Below are 20480 nucleotides of genomic sequence, written 5' to 3' on the forward strand. Positions count from 1 at the left end.
GGGGAAGCTGTTTCCCTGGCAAGATAAATAATTATTTGTTTTACTATTTCCTACTTCTTAATTTTTCTCTCTTTTTCTCTTCCTTTTTCAAAAGCAAAAGTATAACACTGTGTGTGGTGAATAGAAAAAGAAAAACTGGAAGATGTGGATAAAACTGTACACATTTTCTGAAGTTTTGAGGGGGAGTGTGTGTAATTATTTTTTTAATGTGTTTCTTCTTTTTGATTTACTTTAGTTGGAAGGGGTTGTACCTGACCAAGCATGACCTATTCTCCTTTAAGTCCTACAGCCCTGCATAGTTACCGTCACAGCTCATCTCTGAATTTAGGCAATATTCCCTGAGTCACACCAGAAACTGGTAGGGATTAGGCACCTTTAGGGGTCTGAGCCTCAAGGTTTGGCCCAACAAGAAATGTCCCTGTGGGCAGGGAATTATATCTGATCTCCAGCTAAAATCCCAATGGAGAAAACGTCCTTGTCTTTAGGGCTCACCCTGAAGGCAGAGGGTTGCTGTCACAACTGAAGGGAACATCCTGGGCCCACAGGGACACCCATCAGTCATTGCTGATGGAGGAGGAGGTGGGAGGATGGAAGTGAGAGGGGGCAGCAGTTTGGTCTTTCATGTTAAATACCAAAGGCAGCTCGGGAGCAGACACCAGAACACAGGGCTTCCCTTCCCACGCAGGTGCCTTTGGCATGAAGCTGCAGGAACACTTCTGCTCTCAGTCCCAATGGATGCTGAATTATTGGACACAGTGCGAGGGGTGCAAGTCAACTTCTTCTACAGTGTGTCTTTAAATTAGCAATTTATTTTTCTTCTGCTGCATAGTGAAGCTAGGGGCACTTCATAGCATCATCTGAGATTTTACTCCATGAATTCTCTGCTATTGTAAAAGCCCAGACACCGATGTTGCAGGTCTCCCCTCCTCTCTTCCTGAGGCACGTTGCAGTTGTTGATCTGGTCTTTTGCTGGAGTTTATTTCCTATGGTCCAGCACGTGTAGTGGCATGAGACATGGATACTCTACAGACCTTCTGAACTGCATGTCTTCTACAGCAACTCCATGAGAGAGGCCAGAGGAGACCCTTGGGAAGAGCTGCAGGAATGGGGTGAGCACAGAGCACTGCTCCCCCTAGACTGTCCCCATCCGCCTCCAAATCATGGCTGGGGGACCCCTTACTGCATAGCTGGCTGGCCTCCATGACCCAGGTGGTGTCTTCTGGTCCTGTATAAGCCTGAACACACACCACCCAGGCAGCCCCGGTGGCCCCAAGTGCCCAGTTTTGGCTAATGTCATAGGGGAATAACCGACCCCTCCTTGGCCAGTGACTACGGACCGGGGCCAGCAGGATCAACCAGGGCAAGGATTAGGGCAAGCCAGAAATCAGACTGTTAGTCGAGGTGGCTGGAAACCAGCTCCCTGGCTACCAGCACAGACACGTCCTCCAGGTACTCACAAAGGGATCTGTGTATCCCAGGCACTTAAAAAAGGTCATATTTTTGCTTGGTGACGGGAAGAGCTGGGGTGCTTAGATGTGCAGCCCTTCCAGGTGTGCTGATGGTGCCTGACCCAGGGAGTCCTCACAAAGTCACCTCTGGTCTCAGCTCCCTTCCTCCCATAATCCAGAGGAGTCCTAAGGAAGTGTTTCCCCCTTGGGTTATTGCTGGACCTTTCTACATGGCCCTGCATGTCACGGGGCAGATCACAGACCGGGGGTATCAGACTGCGAGGCTCATCTCCACACCTCCATCACAGCAGATTATTGTGTATGTTGCGTCTGGGAAACACAGAAAGGAACTAAACCTATTACATATTGAAATGATAAAGGTGTAGTTTAGATATTGACTATTAAGTCTAGTTTTCAGGGCTCTTGTTAACCAAAGTAGCGCTTGCTCTAGTTCCTCCCTGAGGTATCTGCTATGGCTTGTGACTGTCAGTGGTCTTTGTGTGCTGTGCCATGCTATTCAATAGTCAGTGTATTTTGAATATAGCTCAGCTGAAATGTCAGATATTTCTCTGATGATGTAATTTCTTCCAACAGAGTGGCCTGGGAAGCAGCAAGTTAAAAAAAAAAAGGAGGGAAGAATGTGTCTCGGGTAGATACTGTCACAAGAGATCGGATGGGGAGAAAGTGGCTATATGTGGAAGACCTAGAAAACGCACAGAGTTTTGAGGAAAAAGGCTCAAATCCCTTCCGTTTCTCTCCAGTGCAGCAAATGAGGAGGTGAGTTTGACTGAGTGCAAGTTTGGCGGCTGCTGATCTGCTGCCGCACCATCTGACACTGCGATCAGATGTTGTTTGCAAAGCCTGAATAAATTAAATTCCATGTACACGGAATAAATTTAAACAGGATCTCTGGTGCCAGCAGCTCCTCTTATCGCTTTGTAGCCTGTTCGCATTCCCTGGCAGATAATCACCATGACTAACATTTATCTGACACAGCCAATTTTGCTACCAAAATCTGTTTTCTGACCTTAACTGACTATTCACAGAAATGACAGCCCCCCCCCCCCCAGTTGTTAGTATAAATGCTAACAAAGCTCTCCTAGGAAATCAATGAGTTTTTGGGAGACTTTATAAAGTCAAAATAAGATGCAATGAGTGCTCCAGAGAGCTGGATGGAGGGCTGAGTTCTTACTATTTCTTCATCTTAATATTTATGGTACTTTCCTTCACTTGATTTATTTCTTTTGCTGATGTGAGTTGCATCTTCAAATATAGAAAGACTTTGTGCAGTTGGATGGCCATGCTGGAGAAAGAGCTACCTGCCACACTCTTCATGCCAACTTGACTTCTCCTTTCTCTGCTCTATTTTCAAGAGGTCTGTTAGGTAGGAAAAGCTGGTAGAGCTTTTGGTAAAGCAGCTGGCAAAGCAGTTTGGTGATGAGGTGAAGGGCACTGGGGAATCGATCAGGGTTCAGATGAACCTGGCAATGTTGAAAAAGGAGAGGTTTAGCTTTGAGCAGCTCCTCAGGCTGTTCACCATGGGGCTGCACATGATGCTGGCTCCAGAGAGTGGCGGGAGCTGGGACTGAGACAGAAGAAAGAAGGACCAGGGCAGATGCACACACGTCTGCCTGTGGCTTGTTAGCAGATTTCTAATCCAACAGGGCTCCGCTGCCCAGACCAATACCCTTTACTGACCTGTGCTTCCACAGATCTCCACTCTTGGATGGGCACTATGAATCCCCAGTTTATTCTCTTAGGACACAGACTAGGCAGGAGGGCAAGAGCACTTGCTGGCTAGATAGAGGAACCTTTATCCACAACAAATTTTTCAAGCACTTGAGAGTTAACATATCTTTCTCAAGAAGTGAATTCTTAAAATGGATCTGCCCATCCCTTCCAGAAGTCTGTTGTTTGTTTTTTTCTTTGAGTTTTTCTGCCCTCTTTCTCCTTGTGATTCTTCCTCTATGAAGCCCATACCATCCCATGAACCCGTACCACACTTCTAAGGAAAAGCCACCTTTAAATAGTGCATCTGGGCTGTGTGTTCACTCTGCAGCAGTCCAGACCTAGTGGTCCTCACCTGAAGATCAGAGCTGAAGGCCCCAGACTGCAGAAGGATGGCTTAAAGATGGTCCCTTGCAAAAAAAAAAATTCACCAGACTTCCTCCAACCAGGTCTAAATAAACGGCCTCTGGGCAGAATGGAACGCACAATGTTTGTATTTCCATATCTTGCATGTCTGGCTGCTTATGAGGGGTTCCAGGCTCAGAACTGGCTCAAGCCACTGGCAAAAGTGCCCACCTTGTCTGTGTCTGAGGATGTAGCCTGAATTCTGTCACCCCTCAGGGTATCCCAGTGGTTTCTCTTCTTCCTCCTTGTGCTGCCACCAAAAGACTGAATTTTGCCTATATTGATGACTCTTCCCCACCCAAATTGAATGAGTTCTCCATATTACCATTCAGATCCTTCTTAACAATCCCTTCCACAGGCCCAAAAGAAATAGTTCAAACCCTACCCCAGAGAACTATTGCCCTTCCTCACCTTCATTTTCCTAGAGCATCCAGCCATATGAACAAGGCTTACCACGTCTGGCAACTATTTGTTGTAGCATCTGCACATTCTTGACACGAAGCCAATTAAAGATATTTTCAGATATTATTAAGCTTTTTAAGCCTAACAGGTGGGATTAGATGACTTGGAGAATTTGTAGAGAGATGCTCTGCATTTTGTCTTTCCAGTTTTGGTTCCAGTCTGGTCTAAACTTGTAATGAAGAGAAAAAGTTACTGGCTGGGAGTTTTCCCCCTCAAAAAGGAGTGTGGTGATCTCTGAGGGGCTAAAAAAGATTTTCAGGACATTTTGGGCAACTGTCCTGCACTGGTTTGAGACCTGTAGCTCCAAAGAAAGTTGGGCTGAATTGGCAGATGCCCTGAGCTTTTGAGGTGGGATTACTTTGATTAGGTTGATCATGGGAGGTCCCTTCAAGGTCAGTGGGAAAACAGGCAATCCCCAGGCAGGATCACTAAAATAAGGCTGAAAAGTTACACTGGAGCTGCCTGTTTCCCTCTGCCAACAAGAATCATAGAATCATTTAGGTTGGAAAAGACTGTTAAGATCATCAAGTCCAACCATTAACGTAGCACTGCCAAGTCCACCACTAAACCATGGCCCTAAGCACCACGTCTACACGTCTTTGACACACCTCCAGGGATGGTCACTTCCCTGGGCAGCCTCTTTCAATGCTTGACAACCCTTTTGGGGAAGAAAATTTGCCCAATATTCAATCTAAACCTCCCCTGGCACAATGTGAGGCCATTTCCTCTCGTTCTATCTCTTATTACCTGGGAGAAGAGACCAACACCCACCTTGCTACAACCTCCTTTCAGGTAGTTTTAGCTCAGCGATTGTGATGATAAGGTCAAGTGCTTATGGGTAGGGATGAGGGGGAAGGCCAACACGGCAGGTATCCTTCTGGGGGTCTGTGCCATGTCCACAGAAGAGGAGCTGTGGGTGAGATGCTCATGTGGGGTCCTCTTTGACGGCCAAGATCAGTGGCTTTTGGGTCTTTTTTAATTGCTTGTCAGTGTCTGTATTTGTCAGTCTGGTGGGCAGCATCTCATGGCCCTTTCTGAGGTCCTTACTGAGGTGAATTATGGCTGTGGGGATGGCTGTGCCCGGGTTCAGGCTGCAATAGCCAGGCTTCTCCTGCAGCTCCCCACGGAGGGAGCGCTGAGATGCACCACATGGGTCACCCAAGGGAGGGTGGGCAGCGTACAAACCCTTCATCCTCCAGCTGGGAACCCTTGGGGAGCACCAAAAAGAAGGCGAGAGTGTTAACACTGGTCGTGATCAAAATCCAAGCCCCCAAGAAGGACAGTACCAAAATCCACCTCGCACGAACCCAGCAGCCCCCAACACGCGTGGCGGGTCGGACATGCTAAGCAGGAGCGGCCGCATTCCCACCGCCGGGCGTGCAGCGATATGACGGCGTGCCAAAGGATCTTTAGGGGCTGGGGGGGGAATCCTGGCATAGAATTTAAAATGCGCTCTAACCTTTTCTGCAAACTGAAAGCAAGAAAAATGCTCATAAAACTACTCTTTGTGCACAGAAAAAAGTCCGTTTTTATACTGTTGCTAAGTTCCTTATTGTTTTCTGGCTGTTTTTTGTGTTTCTGTGGCAGCCTTTTCTGTGGGCCTCTTTCAGTGACTTAGCTATATTGGCCTGCAGATAATTAGATCAGTGCTATCATTTTCACTGTCCTTTTTCCTCTGGGGCTATTTGCATGATAATGGCAGTTTGTGCGACACTCTCTCCCTCGTCTCCCTCTCTTTTAACAAGACACCATTTCTAAACATGAAATAATTCAGGGAACAATCTGTGAGTGGCTCGGTTAAGAAAAGACTGAAAACATCTGGTTAAGAAAACATTTCTGGTAGCCAAAAATCCAACATTTTTGTTAGCTATAGCTTTTTTTTAAAAAAAAAAAGTCTTTTTACAAGACTTACAAATTTACAGTATTTTTAGTCTACACATAATTGCTGTATGCAAAGCTCCTAATCACAGTATGCTCCCACTCTGGGCATATATGTGTATATAATGATTTATTATGTGTTCATCCAGATAATTTATAGATAAGTAAGGTATTAGGATTTAAACTCTTAATGAATCCTATGAACATTTAAAAGGTAGCTGTGTGCCACAAAAATGGTTTTGAACCCTTCTTTCTGTGAACAAAGTCTTCCGTTCAGCAAGGTATGCCCAAATCTAAGCACGAGAGTAAACCCATTGAAATCCAGAGGCTGACTTGGGTGGCTGATGCTTGTGTTGTGCTGATTTAGGGCCTGGGGCTTTCCATGTGAGAGCGTATCGGGGCCAAGGGTGGGCTGAAGAGCGCTTGGTGCAGGAGCAGGGACTCCTGCCGTCCCCAGGCCCTGCAGGCTGGCGGCCGTCTCAGCCTGCAGACTGTGCTGCACAAACAAGAATGTTATTTTTGCTCTGTGAAAGGGGTCTTGGGACCAATTCCTGCTCCTGGTGAGATTAAACTCCCTGCAGACACCCCTCGGCAGGGGAGAAAATAAATCTAGGAGGGAATTAATGCGGAGCCCGGATTTCCCCATGGCAGCCTAGCAAGGGGCATTGGATGTCCCGCTCACAACATTTTTTTGACATGGATCTGTCAGATCTTCATGTCACCCTGTCAAAAGCATATTCCTGGTCCAGATCTTGGAGGCCTCCTCGGAGCAGCCCAGGCCTGCAGTGGATGCAGGTGAGACTGGGAACAGAAAATCCTATTTGTCTGTTCAGTTAAGCCCTTAAAAGGTGCTTGGATGAGGGTGTTTTGCTGAAGGAAATGCTCTTTCTAATGGGCCATTTTCAGCAGGCAAAACTGGTTGCACTTTTGATAGCATTTTCAACTAAAAATTCCACAATTGTCCTTTTTTTATGGAAAAAAAAAAAAGAAAAATCGTGGAAAGAAACAGAGTTTAACCATTTAAATACTGGGACACAGTTTTGACCGTATAAAGATAGTCTTGTGATGCATCTCATCGTTAATGGACCTCCCAACAATTTTAACACACCAGAAAAAAAGTTTCCTTTAGGTAAATACCCGGGCTCTGTTGTTGTCTGCCATGGGGCCACACAGCTCCCACCATTTCAGCATCTGAGCCCCAGCTCTGTCCCTGGGCTGACACAGACGAGGCAGTGCCAGAGCAGCTCCTCAGCCAGAGGCCACCTTTTCGCCAGTGTCATCACTGGCTGCACCAGGTTTATTTAAGAGACATAAAGGTTATGACAGTGTTGCTGTAGCTGTAGGTAGCTGAAGTCACCTCCATGCCAGGGGCTCTATGGCATGGATGAAGCATCAATTGAGAGCTACAAGGAGTGAGAGAGGGGGCTGAGCCCAGGCTGTGGGAGGGCTGGAAGGAAAAGCTGAGTTTAGCTCATAGCTACGTTGAGGGAAGATGCCACATGTCATATGAAGATTTTGGCATAGGGTTTCCTGGATCAGGAAAATTGGTTATTCGCAAATGGAGGGCAAAGAGACAGGGACTGGCTCACCAAAGTCATGGGAGTCACTGAGGCTCAGCAGTTCTGAACCTTAGGTCCATTAATTTGGGTTATTCATCACTCAGTGAAAGTCAGTGGAAATGGCTTTGCTGGAGGCTGGACACGGTCCTTATTTCAGAGGATAAATAATGAATGGGAAGACTCCTTTCTGACACACTGGTGCCAGGCTGAGTATGACCACGGACCGCACACCAAGCAGCACCCAGCTCTCCTATGCTCTCCCCCACGATGTGGGTGGCCGGACCTCTGAGAAACACCTCAGCGCCTTAGGTTTCAGTGACTGGTTTGAGATACATGAAGGCTACTTGGCAGCGGTAAGTAAATCCTCACTATTTGCATCAGGTAAGATTTGAGGAGCTCCTGACCTCCCCAAAACCATGCAGCACCTCATGTCAAAGCCTGTAGGAGCCATGAGATCAAATAAACTGGTTCCTGCCGAGCAAACAGAGATTAGTGGAAAGAGAGTGTGCAGCAAACAAGATGGTGCTCGACATTACTTGCTATTTATTTGCATTTCACATTTTATTTCCACACATCAGAGCATTTCCAAGCAGCACCCTGCATGACTAGTGAAAATAAAGGAATAAGTTTGATGTAAAAACCCACAAGTTTACCTGTAGAAACACCTGAGTGAAGATAAAACCCTGCAAATTTCAAGGAATACACAAGGAGAAAAAAAATATGAAAAATATTTCTCAATAAGATGAAAAGTAATTTCCTTTCTTATTCAAGTATCTGTAAATGCTTCCTCAAAGCATATTTCCACCCATAGCCAAGTGCCGGACTATGTGCAGAATTTAATGAAATGAAATTACAATTTCAGTGCCCAAAACTCTTTCCTGAGGAGGCAAGTGGTGGTTTTGCACAGCTCTTGTAGCAGTGACAGCCAGCCACCAGCAATACACCCAAGTTCTGCATTCAAGAAAGCAGCCCACAAAAGTTATCAAATGCATTATTTCTGCAGCCAAGTTCATGCTTTTGCAACTTCTGTGAGATTTTTCATCTACACCAGGACATTTTTAATCAAGTCATAAATAATTATGGAAAATTTAGGTGGAACACTGATACTGATTACAGCTAATACTTTTCCTGAATGCTCACGTTTTCAGAAAGCGTGAAAAAATACTAAACCTACTAAAGGCAATTTCAGTGAAGATCCGAGAACCTGCTGCCATCACCTTCAAAATTATATAGAAGATTAAAACAGAAGTTATAATACTATAAGGAAGATGAGTGTTTCTCTATCCAGGAAGTTTATATAATGAAAAACCATCTACCGTATCAAACAGTGAAAGCAACACAAAGTTTTTTAAGCTGGTTCTGAGGTTTGTTTTCGGATGATCTGCCCCAGGAATTAGACTTGGACATAGTCCCCACTGCATGCTACTTCTGATGTTGTTGTCCTTAAGCTTCCAGTCTACCTCCCCATAGATAGATTTCCTTCACAATATAACCTATGCAAAGTGCATAACACAGCTGTGGAACAATATTTATGACTGCTCAGATGAAGAACAAGATGGCTATGATGGAAGAGCTGATTTACCACTAAGCAACTCCAGTTTTATGCTGAAGTAACCCCACTGAAATAAGGAATTCCACTCTTATAAAACCATGGGGTGGGTCAGGCTCAGCTGAATGATGGACTTTCCTATTCACCCAGAAGATTGAATATAGTCCCGCTACGTGAGGCCATGTTTCAGCTGAGTCCTGCGCTCCTCACGCGGGTGAAAGAACCACTGCCTTATGAGCCACATGATCCCAGACCAGGGTGCTGAGGACTGGGCTGCGTAAATACCCGAGATTTCACAAAATACTGGCAAACGGGAAATAAAGTCCCTCCCTGATGAAGTTTCCAATGGAAACTTTGGATGTATGAAGCTGATTGGATGAGGGCCTGAAGTGACCCACTGTTTCTTTTCCAGTCTAAACCATATCTGGGGTTTGGGATTTTTTTGCTTTCTTAAAATAAGCATATAAAAAATCTCAAGTTAAATGTTTAAAGTGCACCTTGGAGAGGCTCAGCAATACTTTGCTGAAAGCCAGTAGTCTCCAGTGGCATCTCAGGGCTCAGCCCAGCCTGGGCAAGGACCAGGAGAGCCTTTACGGCATCTCCTGATGCAGTGATGATCCCCTAAACACAAACACTACAGCTTTGTGCTTTGTCCGTGCACAGCTCTTGCCAGTGTGATGCAGTGCTTCCAAGCACACGTCACCCACTCACCGGTGCCAGCAGAGCCACCAAAACCTGCTTTGCCCTTGCTTCTGGGGGGAGTATATCCCTGGGGAACATGAAATGCACCCGAGATTGAAAGAGGGGAAGGGAAACTGAGACAGCGGATCCAGAGGCTGCAAGAGGAAACAGCTTCATTTGCAGGGTGCCAACACTGCAGTCCTGAGCCCACTAATAATTTCATTTGAATAAAATAGCATGTCCAAGAAGCGAAGACTGTAATTGAAGGAACCGTGTATATGCACATGTAAGAACATGCATCATCTGTAGTGATTTAGGCAGGTGAGACCTGGGTCTATGTAAGCCACACAATCTTACATCTACACACACATACTAAATTTAGGTTAAGTGGCTTAAATTTGGCTTAAGTGGAATATGCCTCTCATCCCTCCTTCCGATTTTACTGACTATTTTATCATCAATTTTTCTTTCTGTATTAGTGGGGAAGCAAACTGGTATGTTTTAAAAATTTTCCTGCTGTGGTGACTATAAACTTCCTGAAGATTTTAGCCTGTTTGCAAGAGATTCAGTAAAATGAAGATTTTTTTTTTTTTAGGTCAACATTTTCTTCTGGCAGACTGAGCCTGAAGTGCACTTTATTTCCCTTTAATTTAACAGCTCCAGCAGCTTTTCCAGTTAAATCGACTGTTCATTATTGAGCCCATTTATGAAGGGCTGTGCAGTGCAGTTTAATGAATCCCTGGCACAAAGCTCCCTTTCAGCGTGGGGAAAGAATAGCAGCCTATTTAGGTCCTGTAGGGCTGTATGTCAAAGGCTGCCTATAATACTTGTCAGGGAAGGGCAGAAATTCCCACTGATATAAGAATGTGCAAGAAATCAACTTTCACAACCAACTCGCCGATTAAGACGCGATCAGGAAATGAGACTGTAGGTTCCGAGCGGTGACACCTGTTTGGGCAGCCAGATTTTCCCATAACTCGATAGCCATATGGGCCATACAACTGGCCAGGGAAAAAAAAACCAGTCCTCCCTCCTCTGTTGTAGAGTTTTTCTTACTTTCACGCTGCCTTCCCGATGCTGCGGTGAAAGGAAAACGGGTGGTGTGAATTGTGAGGGCTGGGCTCGGTGCGGGATTTTGTTTGCCTTCCCCAAGGGAAGGTTTTGCTAGTGATCATACAACAGTTTGGGTTGGAAGGGACCTTTAGAGGCCACCTACCTCAACCCCCTGCAGTGAGCAGGGACACCCACAGCTAGATCATGTTGCTCAGAGCCCCGGCCAGCCTCACCTGGAATGTTTCCAGGGATGGGGCATCTGCCACCTCTCTGGGCAACCTGGGCCAGCGTTTCACCACCATCATCATAAAAAATTTCTTCTTTATATCCAGTCTGAATCTACCTTCTTTTAGTGATGGGGCACAGCATGAGATGTTTCCTTTGGGCTGGATCCCGCTACCCGTCCCTGCCTTGCAGAGGATTTAACCCGGTGTTGGACACTGAGACAGGCAGCCCCGCAAGCCTCAAGAGGCTTTCTGCAGCCACCTCTGGTGAGGAGCTGCTCCACAAAAATGCCGGCACCGTAACGCGGTCCTCAGCGTGCAAGGCTTTCAGGTTCGTGAAAGGCGCTCTCTCCTTTTTGGCCCGCTCAGTCTGTAAGGATAACACATTGATCTTGTGAAGGGCTTGATCGTGCGGCTGCGAGCTCAGTCTGTGGCCGGTGTAAAGCATTAGTGAGCACGGTGTGCTCCTGCTCCCTTTGATTCACAGGGTGACCTTGCTGCGGTTCCCTCTAAAAATGCCAAATTTGACACCAAGGGCATGGTCTGAAGAGCCTTGGCTTAATCCCCAGAGCTGGTCAAGGTGCTGCTGCCTATAATAAGCAAGAAAATAAGCAAACCCAGATAGATTTCCTACACATAAGCGGGCAAGGAAATTGCAGTAAAGCCCCTGGAGCCCCTTAGTGAGCATGAAGACAGTCCTGCAGGATGGAGTTTGGGGTGCGGGAAGCGCTTCTGCAGCCACTTCACTCACCTCGGTCTGATGAGGGGAGAGAGTGGAGGGACCAGGTACCTGGTCCAAGCATTTGCCTGGGGCTGGGGTTACTTTGTGGATCTAATCCCAGCATTTCCTGGACATTAGACCTTGCCAGCGAGGTGAGCTGGATCGCTGGCGGGGCGTGAGAGCCACCCTGTGCGGGCTGAGCAGCATCACCCTGAGAGAGCACAGGCAGAAGACAAGCGTTGCCTCGTAGAGCTGCTGGGAAAGAGACTTTTTGTAGGAATAACCAAACCGCTATTTCCTTGAAAAAAAATTTTCTTTGCAAGTTGTTGACATCATGTGGCTTAGCAAATTTCCCTCCAGTCATTGCCCAACTTGGGGTAATCAGCTCTGCTTGAGAGAACACAGAGAATAAGCATGTTTAATGCAATTATGAAGGCTTTCTAAATCTCCAGATCTGGTTGAGAATATGTAAATTTGGCTGCTTAGCACATCTGAATGCAAACTTTCCTTTGCATGCCTGACAATTGTTTTAATACTCTCCAATTTTAGGAGGTAATAAAGTCTCCCGCTAAACCGTAGCTGAGCTCTCAAAGCTGTTTAATTGAATGAATTTGAATTCAGCCTTACAGAAGAGAAGCCAGGGCTTTCAGCTTTTTTTTTCTCTAGGCCACCAGATACTTAGCCGTTCTGCATATAATACCATCCAGACTCATTAACAACCCCCTTTAGCCAGACTACGAATCATAGAATCACAGAATCACTAAGGTTGGAAAAGACTTCTAGGATCATCAAGTCCAACCATCAACCCAACACCCCCAGGTCTCCTAAACCATGTCCCAAAGTGCCACACCTACATGTTTTTTGAACACCCCAAGGGACGGTGACTCCCCCACCTCTCTGGGCAGCCTGTTCCAATGCTTGACAACCCTTTTGGGGAAGAAACCTTGCCTAATATCCAATTTAAACCTCCCCTGACACAACTTGAGGCCATTTCATATTGTCCTATCACTAGTAACTTGGGAGAAGAGACCAACCCCCACCTCACTACAGCCTCCTTTCAGGTAGTTGTAGGGAGCGATAAGGTCTCCCCTCAGCCTCCTCTTCTCCAGGCTAAACAACCCCACTTCCCTCAGACACTCCTCATAAGACTTGTCCTCCAGACCCTTCACCAGCTTCGTTGCCCTTCTCTGGACACGCTCCAGCAACTCAATGTCCTTCTTGTCCTGAGGGGCCCAAAACTGAACACAGCACTCGAGGTGGGGCCTCACCAGTGCCGAGCACAGGGGCACCATCCCTGCCCGGCTCCTGCTGGCCACACCATTCCTGATACAAATATTCCTGATATATTCCTGATGAAATATTGCTGCCACAATGCTGAAGCAGATACTAACTTGAGGACAACTTAGTTGCTGCCCTGTTACAGAGTCATTTCATGTTGCCAGATAACAAATGGTCCCAAACTGGCTGCACATCCAGTCCAGCGACAGATCATGATCCCCATTTTCTAGACCTGTGTGCGGTTTGTAGTGGCGTCAAAGTGGATGCAAAACTATCCAGTGGAGTACACAGGGGTTATATACATTGGTCTTTACACTTTCCCATCAGCAAGGGAGCTTGGAGCAGGCTGCAAAGCTTGATGGGGTGTGACAGGACCTCAGGGTAAGAGCTCCAGTCAGTCAGTTGTCAGTTGTATTTAGGCAAAAAGGTTTCAGTCCACCTATATGTATGTGCTCATTCTGATACGCCGAGAGATACAGATTTCCCGTAGCCCTCTGCTTACCAGTGTCTTCTGCTTCAGTTACACAGTTGTGCTCAGGGCAACTCCCCAGGTAAGAGACTCTGGAGGCTCCAGCAGAGGCAGTTTTGCAAGGAGACCCAGTCCAGGTGTGCCGGCACCAGAGCCAAGGCTGTGCCTGGGGCCGCGAGGCTCTGCCTGCCGATGGGACCCTGCTCAGGCCGGCTCAGGTGCAGGTGAGAGACCAAGAAAATCAGCGTTTTTGTTTTGTAGAGGATTTTCAGCCTTTTTTTTCCTCTCATGAAACATGCCTCTTTCCTCCTCGCAATACTTGCTTTGCATTCAACAAGTGTTTGAAACCAGAGTGAGGTGGATTTGGCTGATTTTTCCTTTTTTTTTACCACTAAGGACAGCCTTAGGAGCCCGTTTCCCTTTTCTTCTGCAGAGTTTTGCTTTCTGTTTTTTCCTTCCCATACAAAACTGCTGCATTTCCAATGAATTGATGCAGACCAAGAAAACTCACTTTACTTCAGTCAAAATCAGATGCCTCTTTTTTTTTCATGTTTGGATGTAGAAAATCACTGAAAATAAATCGGGAGCTCAAAGGGTTGAGGTCGTTCTGCATCAGTGTATAAGTTTTCTAAAGGAAAAGCAACCAAATGCCTCTTTACTCCCAGAAGAGACAGGACAGTTCCTTCAGGAGCTGTCACCAGTACTTTTGGTAGCCGCTTCACCCATTTTTCTACCGCCCGTATGGGAGATTTGTACCACTGCTTCACTAAACCCGCACAAGTAAAACTCTTCCGTTTTAACTGAATGCAACCCAGTCATTTAAAATCTCTACTGGATCACAGCGCTGGATTTTCTCAGGACTTGACTGACCAGGAGAATACCAGATGCTGGGTAGCGTGCATAGCAATGAGCGTGGGAAAAAAAAAAACCTTCTGCAAATTAATTTAGGCTTTTGCATCCCGGTGGTGTCAGAGCAAGGGCGTGTCTCCGTGCCCTTGCACCTGGAGCCGTGCAGGTGACCCAGCCCCACCGGCTCCGACCACGAGTGGGGGAACACGCTTTGTGCCCGCCGCAGGAGCGGGACACAGTGCTGGGGGGGAGGGGGGGGGGGGCTGCACCCCAGAGATGGGAATCACACTGACAGGGCCCGGGGGGGGTGTGGACCCTGTCCAGAGCGGGTGTGGGCATCTGGTATGGGGATGTCGGTGTAGCTGGCTCTGGGTGTGGGTCCCTGTCCGGGGGTGTGTGACCCTCTCCCAGGGAGGGTGTCGGTCCCTGTCCCGGGGGGCTGTGGGTCCCTCTCCCGGGGGGTGTGACCCCGTGCCGGGGGGTGTGACCCTGTCCCGGGAGGTGTGGGTCCCCGTGCCGGGGGGTGTGACCCTGTCCCCGAGGGGGGTGGGTCCCTGTCCCGGCGGCGCTGCCCGTCCCGCCCCCCGCCCTGCCGGTGTCCCCGGCCGAGGGGTGGGTGCAGCCGGCCCGGCCCGGCCCCCGGGCGCCCGGCGGGGAGGCGGGGAGGGTCGGGGCCAGCCCCGCTCCTGAGCCCTCCTCCTACCCCGCTCGCCGCCTTTTCCCCGCCGCCGCCGCCCGCCCGGCGCAGCCCTGCGGAGCTCGGGGCGGCGGCGCCCCGCCGCCGGCCATGGCCGTGCCCGCCGCCCTGCTCAGCCCCCACCACCTCCTCTCCTTCTGCTTTCCCGCCGCCGGCGGCCTCCTGGGCTACGCGGACCTGGAGAAGGGCTACGAGGGGGGCGGCGGCGGCGGGGGCGACGCGGGGGACTTTAAAGAAGCCACCAGGGACCTGCTGAGCTTCATCGACTCGGCCTCCAGCAACATCAAGCTGGCGCTGGACAAGCCGGTGAAGTCCAAGCGGAAGGTGAACCATCGGAAGTACCTGCAGAAGCAGATCAAGCGCTGCACCGGCATCATCGCCGCCGCCGCCCCGCCGCCCGTCCCGCCGCCCCCTGCCGCCGCCCCGCCGCCCGCCGCCTGCCCCGCCAAGCCCCCGCCGCGCCGGGAGGCATCGCAGGCGGCCAGCAGCCTCCAGAGCAAGAGCCTGGCGGCCCTCTTCGGCTCCCTGCAGCCGGGCCGGGGGGCGGCGGGCGGCGGCGAGGCGGCGGCCGGGGGCGGCGGGGCGGCGGCGGGGGGCGGCGGCGGCGGCGGCGGCGCGGGGGGGAGCGGCCCGCGGAAGGTGCCGCTGCGCGACCGCAACCTGCCGCCCTCCTTCTTCACGGAGCCGGCGCTGCCCGCCGCCGCCCGCGGGCCGCCGCCGGGCGCCAAGGAGCCGGAGAAGGGCGGAGGGGGCGGCGCGGAGGCGGCCGAGTTCTTCGAGCTGCTGGGCCCCGAGTACGGCGCGCTGCTGCCCGAGCCCGCCGCCCCGCCGGACGCCTTCCCCGCCGCCCGCCTGCCCGCCGAGCTGGGCCTGGAGCACGGCCTGTACGAGGCGCCGCTGCCCGCCGCCCACCACCCGCTGCTGGGCGGGCTGCTCTACCCCGAGCCGCCCTGGGGCCCGGCCGGGCCCTGCAGCCCGCCTAAGAAGGCGCCGTCCGAGGCGCTGCGGCCGCTGTACGCCGGCGGCGGGGAGCCGGCCCCGGGCGGCGGCGGCGGCGGCGGCGAGGAGCCCGGCGGGGGGCAGCTGCCGGCGGGGTTCGCCCCCTTCTTCCCCGAGTGCCCGCTGCCCCCGCCGCAGCTGCCCTACGAGTACGGCGGCGGCTTCCACCGCGCCGCCTTCTCCGGGCTGTAGGGCAGCGCCGCCGGGCTCGGCGCCCGCCCGGCACGGCCGCCCGGCGGGGGGGACGCGGGGGAGCCCCTCGCGGGGCCGCCGCCGCTCGCGCGTGGGGCTGGGGCCCGCCTGCGCCCCCCACGCACCCACCCGAGACCGCGGCTCCCGCAGCGCTCGGCCCGGCGCTCTGCCACTCGCCTCCTCCTGCGGTTTGGGAGGCGCTGCAAATAAAATGTGAAATACTGGGTTCCTTCAGGTGTTTTTCTAGCGGCCGTGACCTCCCTCCCTTAGCCTTCCTTAGGGGTCAGGCTTTGCCTCGCTGTAGGCGGCTGCAGCTCGGTGGGCCTGACTCAGGCGATGCCGCGACGGGGGCCGCCCTCCTCGAAGGCAGCCGTGACCAACCTGTGAGCGATGGCAGTCGAGAAGTAAAACTTGGTCAGCTCTTGCACTGCTGTTAAAATTTCCCCCGCGCTTGCCTGCATCGCGAGCGCTGGCGGATGTTCGGCTGAGGACACAAAGGCGAGAAGGAGAAAAAGGAAAAAAAAAAAAAAAAAAAAAGCAAAATTAAAAATGCTGCTACCAAAACTTAGTGCCCTGAAATTTAACAATGTCTTGCAGGATCTTGCAAACAGCGATTTACACCGATATGTAAGTTAATTGACGGCATAAGTTCGGGACAAAAATGTACTGTAGCTGCTGCGGCGATGTGATTCCTACAGACGGTTGGATCTCTTCCAGGAATGTGTCAAAGCTCGGGAAGCAACGCGGCTCGGTCTCATTGTGTACAGGAGATTATTTGATAATCATTTAAGTTATGTAAAAGAGTCTATGATAGGTCTTATAAAAATAAAGCTACACAATAGATCCAAGACCTATGGTTGTTCCTGCTGTGGAAATGCGGCGTTCAAGGGGCTTTCACCGCGCCTCCACCCTCCGTAATGGTTTCTTGGCAGGAGTTAAGACGGGCAGTATTTTTTTGTCTTTTCTAAACCTTTTGAAATGCCGTATTTTATCCACAACGACCCGTGCTTGTTTTGCCTTCATTTGTACCGGCTGGTTCTTTAACTTACTAGAAAGAAGGAAATGATAATAAGCCACGGAGCCAAGGGATGAAAATTGTTACAGTTATGAAAACAGATCAAAATACTCGGGGGTTTCCTATTGAGATGGGAGTCTTAAACGGCAACCCCGCGGCCTGGCTCCCCGCCAGCCCCGAGTGGATTGTTTGTTTTTGAAACGGGATCCACATACGGATCAGCCTGAGGCTTTACCCGCCGTGGTGGGGAAAAATCCTTGTGCCTTCTGCCTTTTAAAAGCTAGCGTGAAAGGTAAAAGGGTTTTTTTTTCATTCATCAGCCGAGATGTAACTTCCCAGAGACTTGGGGTCAGGTTGTCGCGAGGGGTGAAGCGAGATCTTCTGGAAATAAACCACAAGATACCTTGTTTCAGAAACCAGCTTCATTTCGCTTTTAAACAGCAAGAGCTGTAAGTTACGCTGCCTCTTCCCTCCCCCAAAGCTGCCCAAGGTCTCCACAAGCTGCGCGGAAGGGAACCGCCATGGATGAATGTCCGCAGGGCTCCAGTGTGTCATAGCTGAGCGCCGTTGAGGGAACGCACTTCTCAAGTGTAATTTTGCGGTAGTTTGTTTAACTAAGCTTCACAAGAGTGTGTGCGGGGAACAGTGGGTGGCCGGGCCAGCCAAGATAGCTACAAATTAAGGTAATCTTGCCCCGCTGCTGGTTTCGATGACAGGACAGTGTCCTGCTCTTGTGAGCTCAACCCTGCCGCCTTCTCCTTGCCAAACCTCCCGGTGAAGAGAGCGTGAGTTTGCATTCGCAAGCAGCGCGCTGCCAGCTCCGAGCAGAGCTTGCGTAAACCTACATTTGAGATTATCTAGGCAAGACCGGCTGGGGGGTTATTTCGGTTGGGGAGGTGCTTTTTCTCTTTAGCAACTGCTTCAAACTTGAATTTGTGGCGCGTATTGACAGCTGCTTGGAGTATTTCAGCTTGATGGTGCAGCGCTAATATATATCTTATTGCCCAGGTTTCTCACCCGAGCCCTGTGCTTTCAGCAGGCTGAGCTAATGAAGGGGAGGCTGATAATGCAATGGTCTCTGCTAAGGAAAAATAACACCTTTTTTCACTTAAGTTTTCACTGAGCAATTTATTTATTTCACAAGCTCCATATGCAAATCTGTATTAACCAGGCACCTAATCCTGAAGACTTTACAGCCATCCTGTTTATCAGCTGTCTCGCAGACTTCGGTGAGATCTTGCTTGAAAAAAGCCTAAAAGAGGTCAGGAATAGGCTCTGGGGTGTGCTACGCAGACATTGCAAACCTGAGTCGTTTGGTTGCCCACAGGCCTCACCCTTCTATTCCAAGTAGCAGTGAAGTGCCACAAATCTGACCTCCCGGTGGTTTTCACTCGTTGGTTGCTCTGCTCCCTTGTGGGCGGTGAGCTGCGGTGCCCAGCAGTGTCATCAGCCTTCTTGGGTTAGATGTTGTCTCAAACCAGTGGGGGAAGTGGCTCTGTGGGTGTCAGCAGGGCTGGGCCGGTATAAAGATGTCACGGCAGCCCGCTCCAGGTGCTGCCAGGGTAGGAGGCTTCTTTGTGGGCTTGCGAGAGTTGGGGGCAGGCTCCAGGAGTCAGCCTGACTGGGCAGCAGCTACGGTTGTTTTTTCAGCTTAGCTTCTATTCTGCAATAGTGCCTTAAAAGGGGATTTTCAGTTCATAGGAGCTTACACTGAAAAAAAAAAAAGAAAGAAAAATGTAGTATAGGTATTCTCTGAAGTACTGCTGCATTTCTGCCAGAGGATGTATTTGAGGAGTACCTGGTATGGGAAGTCTGATAGGGCTGGAAAGGAGCTAACAATGGCTGGGGCGATCCCGGCGGCTTTTCCCACAGCACAGGCCAGACAAAGGACTTCTGTGCAACTCCTGAGGAGCGCTGGAGCTCCTCTCTGCGCTGCAGAGGAGGCGAGGGCACCGCGACCAGACCAGGGGTTGCCATCTAGCGGAGCTGCATCTTTTATCTTCTTTGTGCATGTGTGGCCTCTTTTTGTTGCGGTTGTTTCCCCCAGTTTGAATAGTGCAGGCACTGAAAATGTCACAGAAGAGTCTCACTTAGAAACACCCTTGGGAAATTGCTTTCTCCACTGAAACACTGAAAAGCATCTTCTTAAGCATCAATAAGAATAAAACCTTTTGTAATTGAGCAAGATATTTTGGGTTATCTGGTGCACTTTTACAAGGAGTCTGTCCCTGAGAACTAAAGCTGATCCTTTCTAGCTTTTCTGTCTTAAAAGGCGTGTGTCCCTTTGAAAGGAAGCAGGTTCTCTTTGGTTGGATCAAGGTCAGACTATCAAACTATTTTGTTTTACACAGCCTGCTCTGAGTTCCTCAGATATACTAAATTCCATTTTGTTGCCGGTGCATTTTACACATATTACCTACTTTACTGGAGATTTTGGTGGAAAAGCATACACATCTTCATAATTTTTTATATGCAGTCAAAGGTGATAAAGGGGAATAACAAGAACCCTTTGTTCTCTTTTAAAGTGGGGGAGTCTTACCTTCCCTTAATGGTGATTTACTGAAGAATAACAAAGGGTTCACCATGAATGGCATTACTGCGTCTCAATATTTTGTGACTTAAACAGTCTGGGTCTTTTCCAAAGCAGAAAGATTCCTTTATTTTCCTGGATGGGCTTTTGAAACAGGCTCGCTAACTATTTAATCACCTGAGCTTGGGACTGCTCTAATACAGCCTGACCGTCGATGATGAGTCAGCTTCGATGAGCTTACAGAGTTGTTCAAACAATGTTAGTAAAAAAGATGCAGAAGTTTATTGTAAACTCTTTTTGTTTTCTGACTTTTTGAATAAACTGCTTTTGGCAACTGCAAAAACTGAAGGTTGTTCTGCAGCCACTGGCAACAGGAGGAAAAAGGTGGTGGAGCAACTCCGCGGTGATGTGCAAGCCATTAAGATGGAAAAGTGAGAGTTCAAGCCTACAAACCTGACTATATGGAAAGAGAGTTGGGAATGCGTTCAGGATAGCTCTACGTCAACCAAGGAGGCTGCAGCCTGCCTTCTCTGCAATAAACTCATCTCTCCTTTTTAAGATTGGTAAACACTTGTTTAAAGTCCGATGGTTTTTGTAACACACCTGCATAGAATAGTAAAAGAAGAGTGTATTATAGTGACTCCCTCTCCCATAATCTGTGCGGGTAAAGATTGACAGATGATTGCTGAAAGGTGATGTTACGACAGGTGAGGGGAGAACTTCTATTTTCTGTGTTTTATAAT

The 20480-nt window shown here is 49.6% G+C and overlaps 1 protein-coding gene across 1 annotated transcript; it reads left to right on the forward strand.

Moving 5' to 3' along the window:
- Positions 1–14989: 14989 nt before the first annotated feature.
- FAM181B (family with sequence similarity 181 member B) lies at positions 14990–17040 on the forward strand. The gene has a single exon (XM_075080794.1). It carries the CDS (start codon positions 15092–15094, stop codon positions 16190–16192), a length of 1101 nt encoding a protein of 366 aa, XP_074936895.1. The 5' UTR covers positions 14990–15091; the 3' UTR covers positions 16193–17040.
- Positions 17041–20480: the final 3440 nt, after the last annotated feature.

The sequence above is a fragment of the Phalacrocorax aristotelis genome, chromosome 1, assembly GCF_949628215.1.
Source record: "Phalacrocorax aristotelis chromosome 1, bGulAri2.1, whole genome shotgun sequence".
NCBI lineage: Eukaryota > Metazoa > Chordata > Aves > Suliformes > Phalacrocoracidae > Phalacrocorax > Phalacrocorax aristotelis.

Excerpts from the sequence above, each read along its gene's own strand:
- FAM181B (XM_075080794.1), top strand. The coding sequence starts at position 15,092 with ATGGCCGTGCCCGCCGCCCTGCTCAGCCCCCACCACCTCCTCTCCTTC.